Source organism: Echinops telfairi, unplaced genomic scaffold, assembly GCF_000313985.2.
Source record: "Echinops telfairi isolate 266 unplaced genomic scaffold, ASM31398v2 ScPeMD7_18;HRSCAF=68, whole genome shotgun sequence".
In the NCBI taxonomy this organism is placed as follows: domain Eukaryota; kingdom Metazoa; phylum Chordata; class Mammalia; order Afrosoricida; family Tenrecidae; genus Echinops; species Echinops telfairi.
In genome coordinates this window covers 86440305-86463455 of record NW_022103915.1, presented here as the reverse complement: position 1 = coordinate 86463455, position 23151 = coordinate 86440305, and the positions used below count along the sequence as shown (strand labels likewise).

Genomic DNA, 23151 nt, shown 5'->3' with positions numbered 1-23151 from the left:
AGAAGCTGGACCGTATGAAAAAGAAGGCAATATCAGGAGTGGAGAAAGGCTTATGAGCAACCTCTTTTGCATGTTAGAGTACATTCTGCTGCGGACAGGATTTTACCGACCACTATCAGCTTCTTTGTAGAGGATGACGATGACACTACTTCTCATACTTACATTTCTTCTTGCCGATGTGTTTCCTTCTGTAGCCCCGTGACTCAAGAGACCAAGAAGTACAGAAACTATCCCGGATGCTCGATGAACTGGAAGCATCACATGCAGAGACCACACTGGAACTAGACAAGACCAGAGACATGGTTCTTTTGCAGCGCAAAATCAATGAGTGTTATCAGGTGCAATACCAGACAATACAGGAAGGGGAATAGGCAAATGGATACGAGGGACACACGCTGGGAATAAAGCAAGGCCCGAGTTTGCAGGGATCCTGGTGCAAGGTGGTATGCTGTCCTGTACAAAGGCAGAATGTGCTCTTTGAAGAGCTCGAAGACACACATGCCCATGGTACCCTGGAAATAGAAACGAATGAAGGGGCCAGCTAATGGAAAGGATGGGTCTAGGATTTCTGGGTTCACTGTTTGCCAGGCCCACAAAAAGGCTGCCCTATCGCACTAATAACACAACTGGCCCTGGAGGAATCCGTGGCTTTTTAGTGGATGAATCTGCCCTGCAAAAGAGATAGCAGAGCCTCCTTCATCCTGCAAGTGCTACTGCATACACTCCAGTATAAGCCGGCCCAATGTCAGCTGAGGCACCTACTTTACCACCAGAACTGCATTAAAAATGTGCTGAAAACTCGGCTTATACACGAGTATGTGCAGTACTTCTAAGTCTAGGCTTTTGTGGGCTGGGAGAGGGAGATGGAAAAGTCCAGGCGTCATTTGTTTCAGGAGGAACTGGAGACCTTGATGACGAAAGCTGACAATGACAAGAAAGAAAGCAAAGAGAAACTGGAGCGGTTGAATCAACTGCTAGATCTCAAGAACCATCGTATCTTGCAGCTGGAAGGTATTTTAAGAAGCCACGGCCTACCGACATCTGGCAAGTCTTAGTACTCTGTTATCCTCATCTTGGGACCCGTCACACAGCCAGCACACACCTTCCTCTTTCTGTACCCATCTAAGGACTCCTCCTTATGGCCCTGGCATGCGACGTATTCCTGCTCTTCTTTGTTGTGCCATTTGTGCTGTCTTACTATACACTCTAACGACCTCTCCTCTTCCATCGCGTTCATATGCTTCTCTGACTTCTAGAGAGAATTTCACTAGAGAGCACAGCTGCTTCAACGAATTTTGATTTTGATTCTATTTTGAGGATTCGAGAGTGTCACTCACTGCTGGCTGCCGGGCGATTAACACATGCTCTTGAAATTGTTTCCTCAACCCAGACCTATAAAGTAGTTTTTATAGAAGCTCACCAGATGGATATTTCATGCCCCATGATCTTTTTTTTTTTTTATAGGAGTGGCTAATCTGTTGCTGTCATGAGTCTGCTTGAAACCATGCTTTGGGGCGTTCTCGCTGCACAGGAAAATCCGTAGGCAGGTTTTTCAGGAGCATGGAACTAGAAAAGGATGGGCGTTGTCTGGAGGGCAGTCGATCCATGTCAAAGTCAATGTGGTCATAGATCTCCTTGACTTGAAAATCTTAGGTCACTCAGATTCAGAGTCTGGCTCCCAAGGCAATACAGAATATGCCCCGACCCACTTCTGAAGAGTCCCTCCTCATTTCAATATGTATTTCGTTGGTTCCTGGTAAACCGTAGAGGGGGTTTCACATGTTTCTCAGTTATTTGTATTATTTCTTCTGAGAATTGCCTGTTCATGTTCTTTGCCCATCTCTTAATAGTATCTTGTTGATTTGTAGAAGAAGTTTATGGGCCTAGATTATTGATCCCCTGTCATGTAATACAAATATTCAAATACAGTTTCTTTTGTTGTACTGGTTCCATCAGGTAAGAAAACCACTAGCTGATCTCCACACTTTGTTATTTTGAACATGAAGACATTCTCTCCATTAACCCTAAGACAGGACCTTCGCCGTCAGCACCCTGTGATACTGCTAACACTTCCCATGTGGAAGCAGACTGCAGGTCGGTTTCTGATCGGTGGAACGTGAAGGCAATGCCTGGATGAAGTAGGTGTCTTTGTATCATTTCAGCCTGTTGCCAATATTTTCAACTTCTTCCCAGTAAGTTTTCTCCCTAACTTCTTACTCCGTGACTCTTTGACTTAAAGTAGATTTTTAGCCTTCTTCTTATGAAATCAAAGTATTAACAGAATGAAGATTCTTGTGACTGATCTGGCTGGAGAAGGGAAGACGGTTCTTAGTGGGGCTCAGTGCAATAGACACTGTAGCTGTAACTTGCTATTCTCTTCTTCGCCCGTATCCCAGTTTCAATCTGTTTATTGGAAACATCCATGCTTGGTGTTTCTGGTGCATTTCTAGGGGAAATTAATTCACGATATCTTAATGTAAACCTAAACAGCTTCATCATCTGTATGGTAAAATTATGCTTCCAGTTTTCCTGAGCCCAGAATTTATTTTCCAATCACTCATTTTGTAACTTTTTGCTAAAGTAAACATTGGATTATTCGGTTATCAGAATTCAAATCTCCTTGTCATTCTCTTGCTTTGAATCACATGGTTTCTTCAAATTATCACAACTTAAACTTTCGCCATGTTTTAAAGTCTCATTCTAGCTACCCTCCACTGCCCTAGAGACACGCGCTCTACCTTTAGGTTGTGGGGACCAGCCTCTCCACAACCGAATGGGTCTAAGGGGCGGTTGTGTAATTGAGGGGTAAATGAAAGAGACATCAGGCAGGATGAAGCACGCAAGGGCTCAGCTTCTCATTCTGACATCAGGAGCCAGAGAGAGAGTAATGTAATCTCGTGAGTTTATATAATCTTGGTGCAGGCCACGGTAAGCACATAAGTAACAGGAAGGGGTTGTACGTAAAATGGGACAGACAATAGGGTCTGATTGCCTTCGATGGCAGGCAGATCACCTTCAAGCAGTTGACCTCCAAGTGTATAGGCAGTGACCATATGTTTGCAAACAGCACCTTAGATGTGGCATGATTATGGGGGGGCATCGTGGGGAATAACTTTTACTTAGGAGAATGTGAGTGGTTTCCTCCCCAGGAGCCTTGACCTCCCAGACTCCTTAACACATGAATGTTGAGAGTCTGTCCGCATACACTCTCTTCCAGGTCTGTTTCCCACATTTGATGGACAGGTAGTTTCTTTCCCCTCTAGAACAGCTCCAAGATGTGGCTTATGGCACCCGGCAGCTGCCATTACAGAAAACACTACCAGCCAAGGCAGATGAGAGTGAAGTGGGCATTTCTCGGCTGCATCAAAGTGAAAATCTTTTTGAACTCCACCTCCACCAGGCCTTCCTGACACCTGCTGCCCTGGCTCAGGCTAAAGACAGCCAACCCACCACTTTCTGCACCTATTCCTTCTATGATTTTGAAACACACTGTACTCCACTAGTTGTGGGGCCACAGCCTCTCTACGACTTCACCTCCCAGTATGTAGTGGAGACAGACTCCCTTTTCTTGCACTACCTTCAAGGGGCCTCAGCCTGGCTTGATCTGCACCAGGCGGTGGCCAGTGAATACCACACCCTTGCCACTGGATGGATTTGCTTTGACAGGGTGCTGGACACTGTGGAAAGAGTCCATGGCTCTGCCACACTTACCGGTAAGTGCTGTTTGCTTCAGGTAGATCCCAGGACTAAATCAGAATTCCCCAGTGTCTGTAGTTGAGCATCTACCTTTATTCTCGTTCCTTGCCACACCATCTAGCTCCGCGGTTCTCAACCTTCCTCATGCCTCCACCCTTTAATATAGTTCCTCATGTGGTGGTGACCCCCCAACCATAAAATGATTTTCGTTGCTACTTCATCACTGTCATTTTGCTACTGTGATGAATCTGGCGACCCCTGTGAAAGGGTCGTTGGACCCCCAAAGGGGCCGCAACCCACAGGTTGAGAACCGCTGCTCTAGATCCTCCATGCCTTTCATACTTTCTGCTACCCAGGAGCTGGTGGAGAAGACTTTGGAGTGTTACATTATTGGATGAGGCTTCGCTGCCCCATAAGATGCAGCCGAAAGGCATGCAGCAAGCGTAAGAAGGCCCAGGCCTATCTGTCAGCTAATATGCTTGGAGCTTGGGAGGCCCAGGAAGATGAGGAGGTGAGAAAAAGATGTACCCATGCATCTTAAAGGAGCCTCAGCCATGTAGCTCATATGAAAAGCTCTGCTTTTCACTCTCAATCATCTGTTGAGTGAGAATTTTAAAATCCTGTCATGCCAAGATTAGTCCATATTCTTTGGTTGGTCAAGCTTAAGTTTGAAGTGAAGTCATGCCTCGGAGCTAGCTGCCTTTCCTTGGTGTGGGGGGAAAAGTCTCTCTTCCATGTTCTAAGACTAAGAAGGACTCACGTCTCTCTCACAAAACTGTCTGCCAGAGGTAAGCTCCAGCAGGTGAAGTCCATTAGGCTTCTCTTGTAATGGCCCCAGGTAGTTTCCAAGAAAGGTTCTCTAGATCATAGCTCTTCCTTACTGTGAGCGCTGAGTTTCCCCCACCACAACTCTCAGGCTGCCCGTTTCCCTCCATCCGAGACCACTGTCTTTCCAGTCCAGACCGGAGGCTTGGCAGCATCAGCAGGAGCTGTGGGTGGAGATCATCAGGTGCTGTGGCCTCCAGAGCCGACGGCTGGGCACCCAACCCAGTCCTTACGTCATGTACCGCTTCTTCACCTTTCCCGACCATGACACTGCCGTCATCCCAGCCAGTAACAATCCCTGCTTTAGAGACCAGGCTCAGTTCCCCGTGTGTGTGACCTCTGGCCTGGATCAATACCTGAGGCGGGAAGTCCTGCACGTCTATGTTTTTGATGATGAAGATTCTGAGCCTGGCTCTTACCTTGGCCAAGTCCAAGTGCCCTTGCTGCCTCTTGCACAAAACAAATCCATTCAAGGTAGGAATTCAAGATTATGACATCCCTGTCTGTGTTCCTTGCCCAGTGTTGTTTTCCTGTCCTACATTGCTACCTTTCTCTGGTTGCTTGCTTGGAATTGTTTGTCTTAAAGCCACTAAAATGGCTTTAGAATATTATCAGGGACAGAAAACCTAAAAGTCTCGCCTCACATATGGAAACAGTTGCTGCTTGTGCTTTTCAGCAACAAAAGCCAGATTCTTAAGTTGGCAGAACCCATTTGAATTTCACACTCTCAGTAAACTTAAAAAAACTCTATTTCCAGTCTTTGTCTTTACTTAAGGCCTATTGCTTTTTAGTGCATGATTAAATATCTGATCATCAGCTGTGACTTTCACCCCCTCCACCTGATTCTTTTAAACTTCAGATACACTTTAGAGCAATAGTTCTCAACCTTCCTAATGCCGCGACCCTTTAATACAGTTACTCATGTTGTGGTGACCCCCCCAACCATAAAATTATTTTCGTTGCTATTTCATAACTCTCATTTTGCTACTGTTATGAATCGCGTGACCCTTGTGAAAGAGTGGTTGGACCCCCAAAGGGGTCTCGACCCACAGGTTGAGAACCGCTGGGTTAGAGGAACTTCTATACCAGGTCACGATAAAGGCAAATTTCTTGGAATTTTCCAGTATTGCTTGCTTTACTTGATAGCCAACTTTCCAGGTGCATCTAGGGGCAGTCAGCCCTCTGGCGGCAGCTCTGGGAGGGCGAGGCAGGCAGATCCATGTTCTTGCTGGGAAGTATGTATGAATCTCGCCAGTGCCAACCATGTTTAAGAAACTTCTGGCTATGTAAGAATTGTGTGAGGCTTCTTTCTTCCCAATACCCGAGCTGCTAAAAAGGGGAGTGATACTTCTGCCCATGACTCCTCTTTTGCTCAAGAGGTTAGGCAATGAGAGTGATTTATTACAATTTAGAAATCTGACATTTGACAATGTGGCAATTGCTTCAGTTTTGTTAGCTCTCGTGATGTTAGCGTAAGGACTATGTGTGGGTAGATCAGGATTTCTTGGTCTGACTAAGGAAATAGAAGAGTAAGGCAGTCGCTTATTGACGGGGTGACCGATAACAAGCAAGCTGCCATCTTCTTCACGTATCTTTTGGAAACACTCATCTTCCCGATAAATAGTCTAAGAGCACTGGAATTTTAGGGTTCGTTTTTTTCGGAGGCTATTATGATGATGATTGTTTCTGATGGGTGTGAATCAATTACTAAGACACCTTTGTGACTCCCAGACTGGGTGCTCAGCTGCGAACTGAAAGGCAGGCCGTTTGAGCTCAGCCAGCTGCTCCGGAGCAGAGACCTGGCCATCTCACTGCCCAGATGGCAGCCAAGGGAACCCAATGTTGCCTTTCCGCTTGGTCGCGTATGTGTGTGGGTGGGGGCTTGGGGATGGGGTCGCTGTGAGTTGAAATCAGCTCGATGGCACCCAGCAACAAACACAATCTGTTTCTATGACGAAACTAAAACCTGGGAGGCTGGCTGAGGCGTTGATCAATGCAGATTTGCCTACTTTATGTAATCAGATCTTATCGATGTCTGTGTATCGCTCAGGTGATTTTAACCTCACTGACTCTGAGGGGATGCCCAATGGATCTATTCAGATGAAACTGGATTGGGAGTCTCCCTACCTGCCTCCTGAGAACTTCCCGACACCTGAAGCTGAGGAGAATGATGGGCAGGAAGAGCCAGAGGTCTCATCTGAAGAGGAAATGACTCTCTTTCCCTCCCAGGTAGCAGATCTCTGCCAAGCCTGTGGCGCGGATCCCAGGGAAACAGTATGCCCATTGGAGGGAAAGAAATGACTTCTCTGTGTTCTGGGAGCTTCGTCTGCATCCCTCATCATGTCATGAAACTATTGATGGAGCAAAACTCTGGTCTTGCTATGGGAACGGAGAGAGATGGCATCTCTCAGCTCCGTGGGAGGAGCTAGATGATGTCTAATGCTAGTTTACAAATCTCAGCAGTATCATGACTGTTAGACGATTGTCTTGTAAGGCTGTCTTTGACCCTTCCACTCAGGACCAAACGGCATCTGCTGAGATTCCTACTGCGGAGGAGCAATATCAAGTCCAGAAAAGGCCTCCTCCGATAGGAGAAAGAAAAAAGCAACACCAGATCGCTCGCTACTCCCGAAGAAAGCATGGCAAACGCGCAGGGCTGCAAGGAAAGAACAGGATAGAGTACCTCAGTCGCAGCCTCTTTCATGTGAGTGTCCTGCAGCTGAAAGTCCAGAGACCCCCGAGGAGATAAGATATGGGTTGCAGTGTCCCCAAATGGATTATTCTCAAGGTAGAAGCAGAAGCAGGCCCACGAGATTAACAGCAATCATGGCTATTTGTAATTAACAATGCATCCACAAACACAGGGAAACGCTAGGTGGTTCATTAAATTTCCATTTCACTTATTTCAGTGGATTATGGGTTCTTGAAGGTATGCTGAGAATTTTAGTACCACTGCCCTTAACTCATTCTTTCAAGGTTACGTGGAACAAGTCAGGGGACAAGCATTCATTGACTACTGACTCTGTGCTAGCGACCAGCTTTTCTGAATAGAAAACTTGAGTCAGATCACTTTGTAGCATCTAAACGCTCCAACATCACTTAACATCTGTTATTTAAACATTCTTTTCTAATGTCAACATGTAATACGTTTGTCTTCATGTAAAAGCAAATGTTAGATTAAAAATGAAATATAGGCAATAAGTAAAAAGGAGCCTGGTTGGTGTCGTGGGTTATGCGTTGGGCTACTAGCCACAGGTCAGCAGAGCAAACCCATCAACTCAAACCTACCAACCCTTTGGGGGGAGATGAGTCTCTGCTCCTGTGAAGACGTAGAGCCTGGGAAACCCACAGGGGCAGTGTTCCTCTGTGAGTCAGATCTGACTCAGTGGAAGTGGGTTTGATTTTAGCTTTAATTGTTTTAAAGAAGAGGAAGAAGAGAGAGATCCAAGACGTTACCAACAATAGTATTGTTGTCTTAAGCAGATGAACTACGCTGAGTGGAAACTCTCAGGGCGTAAAGTCTCCGTAGACGAGGATTTAAAAATGAGCCAACGAAATGAAGAGGCATCCGCCTGCGCAGCATTGGAACAGAAGCAACGTCCTGTACATGGTATCGTTGTTGTTGTAAATCTGTTTCTGCTAGTTCATCGTGAAATGGCATTTATCAAGCCAGTTATTCACTTTCTTCCCTTACCTCGCAGTACTACATTTTTCACGGAAGATTAACACTTAAGAAAACTTTAGGCACAGTTTTTTTTAAACATTTTATTAGGGGCTCATACAACTGTTATCGCAATCCATACACACATCAATTGTGTAAAGCACATTTGTACATCATTCTCAAAACATTTTCTCTCCACTTAAACCCCCAACATTAGGTCCTCTTTTAGGCACAGTTTTATGTTGCAAAGGTGATGGTTAGACCATCCAAGGCTGGAATTCTCAAAGGAAGTAACTTTTCTTTTTTATTATTATTTTTTCTAGAAGTAACTTTTCTATAATTTATATACAGCTTACTAACTAGCTTAGTCACATGGTGGTGCATATGTAATGTTAATCTAAGTTTTTCTTAAATGAAAATAGACCTTTTGAGCTAAAAGGAAAAGGAGACACCAGTCTAGGTGACAGTAATGGCAAGTTAGGTAAATCGGACCAACTCTCCAGTGATGACAGCTAAAAAGCTAAAGTTAACATATTGAAAAACAATCTTCGTAATGCTCTGAAAAGCCTCGAAGGGACCCAAAAGGGCTGGAGGAGTGACCTAGCTTATATCAGGGCAATGACTGGAACGTTAGCCTTGGGGCATTGCAAGTCTGGAGAAGGCATTGAAGGGAAGGAACCATGCTTCTCGGCGGCATGAGGACGACAGGCTGAGTCTGGGCCTACCCAGGCCAAGGACCCTGGCGACTTGGCTCTTCTCTGGCCTGCAGCCTGGAAGGCAGCCCCAGTCCGAGTTTCTTTGGCTCTGTGAGGCAGGGCTCTATTTTGGACATACTTGCAAAGCTACAGGGATAAGTGTTGCCTATGACCTCTGGGACTCCAGATACTGGAATTAGCTGACCAAAGTCTACGACTGTGCTTTACTAGGCTCAGGGAGATAAAAACTGAGTGTTAAAGTCTCAGTTATAAAAATTGTTATAAATATGGGGCAAAATGTTATAAAAATTGACATCATGAGGTTCAAGATGTTTTCCTTTAAAATAATTTCAACTTTCAAAAAATATATATAATAATTTCAACTTTCCAAAGAGTTTCCAAAGAGTTGACAGGACAAAACATTTTCGTGTATTCTTTACCCACATTCACCACATTTTAAGTTTTTGCCTTAACATTTTAAAGAAAACTATCTGAGAATAAGTTGTAGCCATCATGAACTCTAAGTACTATGTTTCAGTAATTTTGTCCTATTAAAATGAAAATTCTAAAAAGAAAGAAGGAAATTATATTATGTAACCAAAATACAATGATCAAATTTACAAACTATAATATCGATCCATTGTTATATAATGTTCGCTGTCTCTTTAGTCTCCTATAATCTGGTGCCATTTCTCAGCCTTCTTTTGCCATTCATAATATTCACACTTTTGAAGACTGTAGGCCACTTGATCTGTAGGTTACTCCTCAACTTGTATTGATCTGCTATATTTTTTTCATTAGATTCAGGTTATGAATTCTTTTCACAAGACTACTACAGAATTAATATTTTTAAAATCATTTTATTAGGGGCTCATACAACTCTTATCACAATCCATACATACATCAATTGTGAAAAGCACATTTGTACATTCGTTACCCTCATCATTCTCAAAACATTTGCTCTCCACTTAAACCCCCGGCATTAGATCCTCATCACCCCCCTCTGCTCCCCCCCAGAATTAATATTATGTGTTTAGGAGATATTATAATATTATTTCTGTGGTAGTCCTTAAAAAAAAAGAAAAGATCATTTAGGTCGGATGTTTGAATTCACCCATACACTCTTTTAAAGAGAGGCCTGGTTGTCTACTTCTGCAAGATCAGGCAATGGAGCACAATTCTACTCTGGCATACATGGGCTTACCATCAGTGATAAACCCAAAAATCAATTGAGGTTTATTCACATAATGAAATACTACAGCCCCCAAATCAAACACATTGATGTATAGTGACCCTTTAAAGCAGCGATTCTCAACCTACCTAATGCGGTGACCCTTTCATACAGTTCCTCATGTGGTGTTGACCCCCCAACCATAACATTATTTTTGTTGCTACTTCATGACTGCCTTTTTGCTATTGTGATGAATCGGGTGACCCCTGTGAAAGGGTCATTTGACCCCCAAAGGGGTTGTGACCCACAGGTTGAGAACCAGTGTTATAAAGGGTTTCTGATTCTGCAAATCTTTATGGAAGCAGGTAGCCTCATCTTTTTCCTTCAGAGCAACTGGTGGGTTTGAACTGCTGACCTTGTAATTAAAAGTTCAGTGCTTATCCCACAGTGACACCTAGGATCCTTAATAAAATGCTTGCGCTCTCTCTCTCTCTCTCTTTCTCCACCATTCAGTCAATGTTGACTTGTAGGGACTCCCTGTGAGTTTCCGAGACTGTGACTGCTTACGGGAGTAGAAAGCCCTGTCTTTTTTTTTTAATTAAAAAAATTTTTTTAATCATTTTAAAGTCCAGTCTTTTATAAAATGCTACACACACACACACTCTCTCTCTATACACACACACACACACACACACACTATATATATATATATAACTTACAACAACTCTAGTTTTGGATCCTTGAATGGCTGGTCTCACGTTGACATCTCATCTCCCAGTGGGCATTTATACTCACTCACGTGTAATAAAACAGAAGCTCCAGGCTCCACTCGGTAAAGCAAGAGCCCTATGAATGAGGCAGATCTTCCCAGTGGTCCACACAGCCCCCGGGATCAATGTGCCCTGCAAGCTTTCCATGGGCTTGTGGATCCACTGTGCACACTATGGCGAGCATGTTTTGGCTGTCCGCTGGGAGCTGACTGGGCCCTGGGGAGGTTGCCTGGGTTTCCTCACGATGATCTGATGGAGGGGTCCAAGAATGAAAGTCCTGAAGGAAGGAAGCAGAGGTACGTGACAGTCTTACATTGTAACCCGGAAGTCACTTGCATCATGATTCCCACCGGCCTCTCTCGGTCGCAGCAGACGACAAAAGCGCGTCTCAGTTCAAGGGCTCGATGGGGAGGGGTTTCCCGGCTGTACTGTCCGAAGAGCCGGTGAGCTCATGGTTGAGGCCGTCTTTGGGCAATGCGGTCTGCCCCCCTGCGTTGGGCTGCTTCCCATGGACGTGGTTATTTTGATGAGCTTGGTTGTTCACCACCCTTACAAAAGAACACCCACCTTTTCCTGCCCTTCCTCTTCCTTTGATCTTTTCTTTTTTCTATCATTCTGTTTTCTTTCTCGGTCTCCCCACTCCCTTCCTGCCTTTCTCCTTTTTAGAAAGAACTGTATTTGGCAAACTTCTAAATAATGGACTCTTTGAAAAGGATGGCTGGAAGCTGAGTCAGGGTCGCATAAACCTTGATACTCAAAACATGTAACCAGAGGATGGGATGGCCATGTGAGTGCTGGGTTGTTTTCCCTGGACCTGAACAGGGTGCTCTGAGACAGTTATGTGACCCCAGCTGCTTCTCCAGCAGGGAGACAATCCTGCGGTGAAGCTTCGGACGCGAGTGAAGCACAGACTACAGATAGTGATGACATCATAGTGGCGCCCATCTCTAAGAAACTTCTTAAGGCAGTAAGTAGCATATGATAAGCAATGACAGTTTATATGCTTCCTGAAAAACCTACATAAAGGTCCAATCGAATGAACCTGCCCAGCCCCATGTGCCTCTTATCGTGTCTGATGCCAGAGCAAACCGTAGCCCCAAATCATTGCCTTGCCTCCTAGCCCATAGGCTTCTGGCATTGCAGTGGGTTGCACAGTGTGGGGTGGGGGTCTGGGCTGGGCCGAGACCTATTAGACCATCCTTGTGAACACTGAGCCTCATTTTCAATTCATTTCGCATAGTCGGCTGAGAACACAGTGCTTCCTCCCTTGGCGTGAGCTCCACATGGTTTCTGATGAGCTTTTCTGTTCCCCTGGCCAAAAAAATTGAAAACAAAAAATCTAACGAACCTGATGGGAAGTGAAAGCTATGGAGTTTAATTTATATTGTCCGTGGATGGAGAGCTACAGACGTCGTAAAATAAAGGACCGCTTTCTTCTCTTGGTGTCAGTGAAGAGTGTCAGCTCCACGCTGCCTCCTGGAGTCCCTCGTAGAGTTCTTCTGGCTCTCGTACCCTCCTGTGTCCTGACTCACACCAGGTCTGGTCCAACCTTCCCATCATCTGAGGAGAGGAGATTTACCCGGGAGGTGGAGTCCGGAATGGAAGAGTGGTTTCTATAGGGAAGGGCACAGGAGGTTATTCTGTTTCTGCCATTTTTGAAGAGGCAATCTTTAACATGAGAAAGCATATTGTAAATGTTTCATTAAACATTTCCGTTTCAACTCTTTGGTAACTAATTACAAAGGATGAGTGGATGGATGAATGGCTAGATAGATTTAAATGGATAGCTATAAATAAATATCCACAGGTGTTTTCAACAATCATGGTTGGAATAGAACTGAGACAGGAAACACAGACACTTTTCTTGAGCTACTGCAGTGCTACGTAGGTGCTCAACAATATTTGTTGGATGAGTGGCTGAATGAAAAATGAGACTCAAACGGGAGGGTTATGGACCCCGTTCGAAACAACAGAGGCGACTACAGGAAGACTCCCAATCAACTAGCCGGATCTGCGGGACTGTGGTGGCTGCGTGCTGCAGTGATGCTGAAAGCCATGCTATCACGATTTCAAGTACCAGCTGGGTTAGCCATTGGGAGTAGGTTTCAGTGGACTTTCCAGCTCATAAGAGGCGAAGAAGATGAGCTGGGTGGTCCATTCCTGAGGACATAGCCAATGGAAATCTTATGCAGAGCAGCTAGCCCTCGCTGCCAGCAGAGCCCCTCGTTGTGGAAGGCGCTAGAAGTACAACTGGGGAAGAGGCCGCCGCCTCTGAGTAGCGTCCACTTGAGTGACACACGTGGAAAATCTTCCCGGGCCTCATTTGCTAATGTGGCATGACTCCACACGGGAAGAAACAGCTGTGAACGTGCATTAAAGATCAGAATATGAAGTAAGGCGCGCGCGAACGGGCGAAGAGGTGGGCACTTTCACGTTTCACAGGTCTCGACAGGGAACCACGTGGTAAAGGTGACTAGGGCCTGAGCTAGTATTTCAGATCTGCCTGGCAAACCTAGGACACCACCATGCTGGCTGCAAGGTTTGTGTGCCTCCGGAATCTCCCTTCCAGAATTTTCCAGCCAGCATTCACCAATGCTCCCCTCTTCTGAAGAATTCCATCCCAAAGAATCAGTGGCTTTTGACACCCAGAAGGAAATATGCCACCAAGTCAAGATTTGGGATTAAAAAAAAAAAAAAAAGAATTGGGATTCGGCGTGGAAAAACTGGCCAAGAACTCAAAGAGGCGGCATTGGAACCATCCATGGGAAAAGTATTCAAAATTGATCAGATGGGAAGAAGGTTTGTGGCTGGAGGAGCTGCGGTTGGTCTTGGAGCATTGTGCTATTATGGCTTAGGGATGTCTAGTGAGATGGGAGCTATTGAAAAAGCTGTAATTTGGCCTCAGTATGTGAAAGATAGAATTCACTCTCCTGATAGGTACCTAGCTGGAAGTATTGGTTTAACTGCCCTGTCAGCCATGGCCGGGACTAGAACTCCTGTTCTCTTGAGTTTCATGTTGAGAGCTTCTTGGGTGACAATTGGTGCCACCTTTGCAGCCGTGATTGGCGCGGAATGCTGGTGCGGTCAATATCCTATGACCAGAGCCCGGGCCCAAAGCATCTGGCTTGGTTACGACATTGTGCTGTGATGGGAGCAGTGGTGACGCCTCTGGCTGTATTAGGGGGACCTCTTCTCATCAGAGCTGCATGGTGTACAGCCGGCATCTTTGGGGGCCTCCCCACGGTGGCCATGTGTGCCCCCAGTGAGAAGTTTCTGAACAAGGGCGCACCCCTGGGAGCGGGCCTTGGGCTCGGCTTTGTGTCCTCACTGGGATCTGTTTCTTCCACCCACCACTGTGGCCGGTGCCTCTCTGTATTCAGTAGCGATGTATGGTGGATTCGTTCTTTTCAGCATGTTCCTTCTGTATGATGCACAGAAAGGAATCAAGCGTGCAGAAATAGCACCGATGTATGGCATTCAGAAATATGCTCCCATCAACGTGATGATGGGAGTCTACATGGACACATTAAACATATTTATGTGAGTGGCCAGTACGCTAGCAACTGGAAGCAACAGAAGGAGATGAAGTGACTTAGCTTCTGGCATCTCCAGTACATCAGCTGTCTTGCTTGTTTAATCGGGACACTACTTAACTAGCTTGTACAAGCAGCTTTTGTTGAAGTTTAGAAGATAAGAATATGGCAACATGTTTAATATGTTCCAGTGTAATGTTATGTATCAGGCCTGCTTTCTTTCTTCTGGAGAATAAATTATCTTCCAAATATGCAAAAAAATCAGAATATGAAATGTTCAAAGCACGAATCTAGGAAAACTGAAAGTCATTAAAAATGAGACCGAACCCATAAAGACAGGCACATTAGTGGACTGAAATAGACCAGTGTTGGCCATTTTGAATTGGATACTTACATAGTGTGCAGTGGGAGTGTCAAATTGGAGAGGGAAAAACATTTCAATATTTATCTTGAAATGTCATTCTGTCTGTGATAGAACACCTATATGCCTATAAGGAATACCAGTTAATACAAGTGCTATTAAAATTTACTCACCAACCACTAAATCCAATGATGAAGAAGGTGAAGAATTTTACCAACTTCTTCAATCTGATGTTAAACAGACTATCAAGATGTGTTGGTAATTGGAGATGCAAAAGTTGGAAACATAAAGGAAGGATTAATAGTTGGAAAATATAAACTTGGTGATAAAAATTAAGCTGGAGAGCACATGATGTAATTTAGTAAGACCAATTCTTTACCACAAATCCCTTTAATGAACAGCATAAACGATGGCTATACATGTGAACCTCACTACACAGGTGGAATACTTAGGAATCAAATCAATTACATCTGTAGAAATAAACAATGAAGAAGCTCAATTGCACCAACCAACCCAAAGGCAGGGCCCAACTGTGGAACACACAGATCACTGACTGGTCATCTGTAAGTTCAGGTTGAAGATAAAGAAAATGAACACAAGTTCACGAGAGTCAAAATACAACCTGGAGGCTGTCGCTTCAGACTTTAGAGAGGATCCCAAGAACAGATGGCGCTCATTGAGCCCTGATGACCAAAGACCCAGCTCGTCACGGGTCACGTCAAGGATGTGTTCCAGGAAGGCAAACGGTGGTCGGAAAGTCCGGAAAGAAAAGACTAAAGTGGACATCAGAAGACACTGTACCCACAGTGAACAGAGGGAGCAGTCCAGGGCTTATACAACCATGGCCCACGGCCCTTTGCTAAACACAGAGAAGCTCAGTCAAATGATGCAGTAAAAGAGGCGAACAAACATTTCAAAAGATAGTTCTCGAAGACCAAGCATGATAGTGAAACGCGCAGATCTGAAGCCAGAAAACCAAAATGGAAGAACATGCTCAGCATATATCTCTGGGTGAAAAAAAGCCCCAAACTGAAAAACAAACAAACAAAAATCCCCTCAAACGTCAAGTTGTGCTATTGAAGGGTTCTACAGGCAAAATGCTGAATGATGCAGGGTCCACACAAAGAAGCTGGAAGGGGAACAGTCCCGATCAAAAAGAAGCAGCTGATGCAATGGAACTATTGAATTATACAACAAGTGGATCATGTGCCAATAAAACGGTTTAAAAAGTAGATGACATTGAGCCAATTAAAGATGCAGCATCGATCAAGAACTAATACTGAAGGAAGAAGTCCAAGCTGCACAGAAGGCTCTACAGAAAACAAGGAATTGCTGGGATGTCAACTGAAGTGGTTCAACACATTATCACAGAGAGGGAGCCACTCACTATTTATGCCAAAAGTTTGGAAGAGAGTTACCTAGCCAACCTATTGGAAGAGAGCCATATTTGTGCCCATTCCAGAGAAAGTTAACCCAACAGCATGTGAAATTTATTGAACAATATCATTAATATCACATGCAAATAAAATTTTGCTGACAATCATTCAACAATCATTGCAGCCATGCGTCAACAGGGAGCTGCCAGAGATGGAAGCTGGATTACGAAGAGGGCGGGGGAGGAAAAGAAGACTCCTTGGAGTGGATGGTTACGTGCTGGGCTTCAGACCACAAGGTCAGCAGTTTGAAACCACCAGCCGCTCCACGGGAGAAAGACTGAGCTTTCTGCCGTCTTGGAAACCCACAGGGGCAGGTCTAGCCTGTCCTATAGGGCCACTATGAGTTGGCATCAACTGGAGGGCCGTGAGTTTGGTTTCGAGTTTATTGGTGGAAGGAGGTATTGCTGATTGCAGATGGGTGTCCGAGTGCCTGCTCAGCTTTCAAAGGGAAGAAGACTGGAATGGGAGGGCAGGCCTTAAGGGAAGCAGTTGTGTTGGTGTGCAGCCTAGAGGAAAGACGTGGCCAGGCAGGCACTTACTGAGGCAAAGGGACGTGGCTGGGATGAGGTCATCGCATCGTGGGCTGACTCTTCAGTCGTGTCAGGATGCTGGAGGATGGGGTTTACATTGAGTTCATTTGACTTCTTGAAGCAAGAGTGAACCTCTCCCTGGTATCCCTCAAGACAACGTGGGCACAGGGACTCACACCCATAAGAGTTTGGGTGGTAAGCGACTCTGAAGTGGAGATGAAAGTACCAGAGTTTCTGTCCAGGGCGGGCTGCTCTGATGACCTACCTTTAGGTGGGCCTAGCAATCAGTTCTTTACTGCAGCTGCTGAGCCTGGAAACTCATTACAATCATCTAGCCGTGTCTGACGCAGCAGCGATAGGACCGAGTCGAACCGCCCCATCGGATTTCCCAAGGCTGTCATTTTTACACACGCCTACTGCCACATCTTTATCTTTTCCCGGCAGAGCTGCTGGTGGGTTTATATGGCTGGCCTTTTGGCTAGCAGCTTAGCACTTCAACCACTATGCAACTGGGCCTCACTCCTAGTGGCCGAAGCAGCCAATACATCTCCAAATCAAGCTACGGATTTCTTAAATTCCAACCTGGGGGAGATGCTGATGTGGTTTTCACCGAGAACGTTTAACCAAGGTTATCTGTCCGGAAATGGTTTGGGTCATTTTGTTTGCAGAGGATGGGCTGGAATGATTGAATGGACTGACGGGGAGAGGGTGGACCCAAACAAGCAAATCCAGGTTCCCCACACGTAGCTGTGGCAATTCTGTCAGCCGGCCTCCTGGTGTCATTTTTACCTGTGATGGGGTCTCATGCAGTAATGTGTTTGATTGAGGTGTCTACGTCTGACTTCTAGAGAGAAATAGGAGCCCTGGTGGCATAGTGGTTATGTGTGGGGCTGCAATCCACAGGGGCAGCAATTCAAACGCCCCAGCAGCAGCTCCAAGGGAGAAACACGAGGCTTTCTCCTCTCCCTAACTAAAGAGTTACTCTCAGAAACCCCCTCCCCTAAAGGGCCACTATACGTCAGCATCAACTCGAGGGCACCGGGTGAGTGAGCGATGTGTTAAATAGATGGAATACAACACTTGCTACATCCCTAACCTGTAAGGAAATAAATATTTTCTTGATCAGAGTTCAGAGAAGATGTGCATTGAAATCATCTCGCTAGCCTTCTACCCAGAGGCTGAAGTGATGTCTAATGAGAGCATCAAGCAGGTGTACGTGGAGTACAGATTCTTTGATCTGCCTCTGTCAGAGACAGAGACGCCGGTGTCCCTGAGGAAGCCCCGGGCAGGAGAGGAGATTCACTTCCATTTCAGCAAAGGTGAGGCACGTGGTTCTGGGGGGAGGGGCTCATGAGTGCTTAGACTGGAGAAAGGAGCTCCCACTGGACTGCACTCATTCCATTTACTAACACTAATAATGTGTATGGTTTTAACATCCAGTAGGTCAAGAGATTTTAATGAAAAATAATGAGTCCTTTGCCCCACTAATCTCCATGAGCCATCTCCCACCACAGACGACCACAACCACGTTTAGCTTCTCTTCTGGTGTTTACCTCCGTGTTTCTCAGTGATATTTCTCTGCAGTTTCCCGACTCACCACTTTAGACATCGTCCACCCCTTCCTCTTCTGCTCTCGTTCACCACACCCCCGTCCTTCCCTCCATATAGTTTATCATAGTTTTCATTTAAACCAATTGTAACGGTTTTCCTTATTATGGAAATTTAAATATTAATTCTTCCAGAGAGTCAAGTAGTGAGACCTTGACTCTATCTTTTAAAATCAGTATTTTGTTTGCTTCGCCTTTTCGTCTTTGTTAGTTTTCCTGGTGGCGGTGGCGGCGGTTATGTGCCATCTAGGAGGTTCTGACTCACAGTGAGCCCTGTACGCAGCAGAACTCAGCACTGTCCCATTCCGTGTCATCCTCACGGTCATGACTAAGTTTGAACAAACACTGTCCATTCATCTTGTGGTGGGTCTTCCACTTTTTCACTCCCCAGCTGCTTGACCAAGCATGGAATCCTTCTCCAGAGACTGGTCCCGCCGGGTGGTGGGAGGCAACATCTTGCCATCCTTGTGTCAAAGGAGCAGTCTAGTTTTATTTCTTCCAAGACAGATTTGTGTATTTGTCAGTCCATGGCACGCTCAATGTGCGTCACCAGCCTTATAAATGCAAACGCACCAAGTCTTATTTGTTCTTCCTTAATCACTGTCCAGTTTTCCCATGCCTGTGAGGCCATCGAAAGTGCCATGGCTTGGGCCAAGTGTGCCTAGGTCCTTAAAAGTGACACCTTTGCTTTGTAACATTTTAAAACAGGACCTCGTGTAGCCGAAAGGAGCTGTGGTGGCAGAGTGGGTCCCATGCTGGGCTACTAGCCCATAGTCAGCAGCTTGATCCCCCCGGCTCTTCTGTGGGAGAAAGACAAGGTTTCTTTTGCTCCCATCAAGACTTTACAGCCTCAGAAACCCACAGGGGCAGTTCTACTCTGTCCTAAAGGGTCACCGTGAGCCAGAATCGACTCCATGTCCCTAAGTCTGGGATTGTGTGTGTATGTGTGTGTGTGTGTGTGTGTGTGTGTGTGTGTGTGCACGCGTGTGTGGAGCAGGCCTGCCCAATGCAATACATCACTTGGTTTTTTGACTGAAATACTTAACCTCAATCTGTTCTCCATTTTTCACCATGTTGCATATTGGTCCGGTTTTGAGGATTTTTGTTTTCTTTATGTTGAGGTTCTATTGGTCCCGCACCCCTTTGATCATCATCAGTAAATACTTCAAGTCCTCTTCACTTTCAGAAGCAAGGTTACGTCAGCAGCATGTCACAGCTTATGGGTGAATGAAGGCTTCAAATCCCGATGCTACATCCTCTTCATATCCTGCATATCTGACTTCGTAGATTATTTGTTCAGCGTACAGATTGAAGATGGTGGCTAAAGGGAAGAACTTGTATTCGTAGTTTTCGGATTTTAAGCCGCACGTCTTGTTCTGCTCAAACTCTTGCCCCCTGGCCTAAGTACAGATGCTTCATATGGAAAATTCAGTGGTCTGGAATTCTGTTCATCATAAGGTTGTCTGTAGCTTCTTATACTCCACAGTCAATAAAGCGCACAGGTAAACATCTTTCTAATATTCTCTGCTCTCAGCCAAGATCCATGTGATCGCAGCAATGATTTCCCTCAAGTCATGTCCCTTAAATCTCTCCTACACGGCTTTTCATCTTCTGGATTCTGTAGCAGGTTCTGTCTTCATTAATTTTCTTATGAGCGTATCATATTTTCTAGTAGCTTTTTAAAGAAACAGCACATAGGAAATAAATCTTCGGGCACGAAGTCTCTTTATTTCCCACATCTGATTACATTTTGACCAAACAAAAATCTAAGTTCAAAACATTTTCACTCTGAACATTAGAATCCTTGATTTATGGTTTCTCAGATCCAGGTGAGATAGTTAAAAGAAAAAAATGTTTTATGTGAATTGGGTGAAAGATTACACAGTGTGTTAGTGGAAGTTGACTAGCGAAACAAATGCAGAGACACTCATAAATGTGTAAGAGCGAGAGCTTCATACCAAAGAGTAATTGTATATTAAGAAAGCATCACAGCCCAGTCTAGATCAAGTCCATATGTCTGCTATTAGCCCATATATCTGATATCAGTCCATAAATTCATCTTTAGACTCAGGAAGCACATGCAATGATACTGAATGCAGGAAGATTACAGGTCAGTGGGTGGAAAGTCTTGTGGTTCCAGTGGCAGTGGAAGCATCTCAATGCTGGTGTGGGTCTCCATGTGGCTTCTCCAGCTCCAGGGCTCTAGCTCCATCAGCATAGTTCCATGTGGCTTACCATCAGGAATGTCTCGCAGGGAGACAAAGCAGAGAGAATGTGTCTGGCCTCCAGCGAGCTATTTATCTCCCTTGTGGCTCCAAATGAGGTCATCAAGCTGCAATCTGATTGACAGGCTAGATTCCGCCTCTTTACAAGTTGATAGATTATGTAACTGCCATGCACAGCAATGATCAGTTGTACATTTAAGCATTCATACATTTTATTTCATCTAATTCATTGCAATCCCCTCAAAGTACCTCCACTTATCCTAATTCCTTCTTGTGTTTCCTGTTTCCATTCCACAATGCAACCCTTTTGGTCTCAAATGGTTGATTAGTCTAAGGTGTGTGCCCTTGTAGTAGTATTGTCTTCTTTATAGATTTGTCTCCTGTTTAACTAAAAATTGAGCCACCAGGTGAGTTACTTTCCAGACCCAACGGGTAATTGAGAAGTCAACACTGAGACATGGATGGAGATAGGACTGAGACAAAGAACATGAGGTTAAGAGCGGCTTTATCAGGGTAGGGAAGGAGCTCCCAGGAGGGAAGGGAGAGCAGAGAGAGGGCCTGGAGCATCTTGAACTCCTGGGCGGTTCCAAGACCCAACGAGTTGGGTCAGGGACATCGCAGCTTGTCGGTGAGGCGGTGGGAGAGATACAGAGCTGGAGCTTGGGAGGTAAGTTGACAACAAGAAGGGAGATTTTTTTGCTTGCAGCCGCAGGACCTTGACTCAGGATGTGATCTGTGGGAAGTGCCTTTGTTGTTTGCCAACCTACTCCCTGTTGTGCCGGGACAGGGGCTGCACAACCTTGGTCTGGGGAGATCAGCTCCTTGGAAGGTTGGGGCAGAAGATGCAGACTTCATTAGGCCATTTATCCTCCTGAGAGGCTGGAAATGGGGCCTGGAAGGTCTATCCTCCTGAGGAGCTGGAGAGGAGATGGGGCTGCCTAGTCCGGACTCGGCCCAAACAGTAATAATTACAGAAGTCCACTAATTGCTATCCAATCAGTCAGCCTGTTTCTGTTTGTTTGCTTGCTTGTATTTTAACCCTATCATGCCTGCATTTTTAATTTCAGGAAAATTCTTTTTTTGTTTTTATTCTTTACTTTCATAGTTATCAATATATATGTATATATTAATGTATACATTTAATTAAATGCTACACAAATGTCGCACTCAGCGTTACAGGGTTAATGCTTTTGTGTTTTGTTCTATCTTTTTCTCTTAATCTATCCAGGACCTTCTAACATGATCCCTGATAGAGCAGTTGGTAATAGTAGCTGGATACCATCTAGTTCTCTGGGCCCAGGATCATGTATATTGATGTTGCTTGGTCCATGAGTTGCATTGGACTAATTCTTTTCGTGTGTCTTCGGTCTAAATCACTCATCTTCTTCCCAGACTGGGAGGAACCAACAGCTGTACCTTAGATGAGGTTTTAAGACCTCAGTAGCTAGTCACTTTGGTGGCTACAGGATGCAGCACATTGTCTTTGTTGACTTGGTCATGCTAATTGACTTTGGTGTCCCTGGAGAACAGGGTCCTGAGTCTCTCACAGTGTTCAGTTATGCCTTGGATGTTTTCATAAGCTCGCCCTCTGTCTACTTGACTTCCTTCATGGATGTATTTATAGGAAAGGTAAGAACGCGTATACAAATATTCTGTTTGTGGACGAAGGCACTCCCACTCTCCCTTGTACCTTTATAATGAAACTAGCTCTGTCTTCTACCTCCAGCTCCCAGGACATTCAGGGCCTCTCTGTTTGTAGCACTCTCAAGTTTGGGGGATAATGGATATCTCCGCCCTGCAGTTTTTCTTGCTGTTCCCTGGTCTCTCCCAATGTGGAAGCTCATGCCTTCCAGTTCTGGGAAAATGTATTGCATTTAAAATTTTTGGATAGTTTTGTCCCTAATATTTTCTATTTTTCTTAATGGTGCTGTTGGATCTTCCAAATTCATCTTTTAACTTATCATTTTAATCCTGAAACTCTATTTTTTAACTTCTTATCAAATTGCCTTAATGTTATCTTCTCACTAGCAGAGATTTATTTTTAATTTCAAGGAACTCTTTTATTTTGCTCTCAATTTGATTTTCAACTATATTTTGTTTTAGTACATTCTATCCTGTAAAATAGAAGCTTATTCTCCGTCGTGCTGAACATGGTCTGAGTGAGGCAGTCCAGGGCTGGCATACCATAAGGGATCCAAAGCCCTGTCCGTCCGTCCGCCCGCGCCCCCGCCCCCACCATCAAGTTTCTTCCAACTCATGGTGATTCATCTGTGCAAGCAAAACTGCACCCCATAGGTTTTGCAGGTTGTGATCATTGGGGAGCAGATTCCCAAGCCTGCCTTCTGCGTTGTCTCTGGACAGGTTTGACCCACCAACCTTTCTCTCAGCAGTCCAGCTCTGAACCCTAATGTTACCCAAGGATACCTTCTGTCGTCTTAGCACTTGCCTTAAAAGGTCACTTTTTGATCACCTCAACCCTTGATGGGGAAAGGAGAAAATCCTCGCAGCTGAGATTTTTGGTTTTTTTAAAATTGTTTTATTAGGGGCTCATACAACTCTTACCACAATCCATACACACATCAATTGTGTAAAGCATATTTGTACATCATTCTCAAAACATTTTCTCTCCACTTAAGCCCCC

The 23151-nt window shown here is 45.0% G+C and overlaps 1 protein-coding gene, 1 non-coding gene and 1 pseudogene across 5 annotated transcripts in view; all 3 read left to right on the top strand.

The window, feature by feature from the left end:
- Window positions 1–23151, top strand: part of RPGRIP1 (RPGR interacting protein 1) — a 53067-nt gene that overhangs the window by 10928 nt on the left and 18988 nt on the right. For 2 of the 4 annotated variants that reach the window (XM_045287678.1, XM_045287681.1), the window contains exons 8-14: window positions 195–338; window positions 894–1011; window positions 6572–6750; window positions 7040–7225; window positions 8002–8131; window positions 11682–11785; window positions 17805–17997. In XM_045287678.1, the coding sequence (XP_045143613.1) occupies window positions 195–338; window positions 894–1011; window positions 6572–6750; window positions 7040–7225; window positions 8002–8131; window positions 11682–11785; window positions 17805–17997 (1054 nt within the window). The remainder of the gene's footprint in view (window positions 1–194; window positions 339–893; window positions 1012–6571; window positions 6751–7039; window positions 7226–8001; window positions 8132–11681; window positions 11786–17804; window positions 17998–23151) is intronic. The other 2 variants (XM_045287679.1, XM_045287680.1) reach the window with 2 other exon arrangements.
- Window positions 11837–11975, top strand: LOC115868885. The gene has a single exon (XR_004045846.1). It is a non-coding gene; the product is annotated as a small nucleolar RNA SNORA42/SNORA80 family (small nucleolar RNA).
- On the top strand, window positions 13284–14404 carry LOC101655710 (annotated as a pseudogene).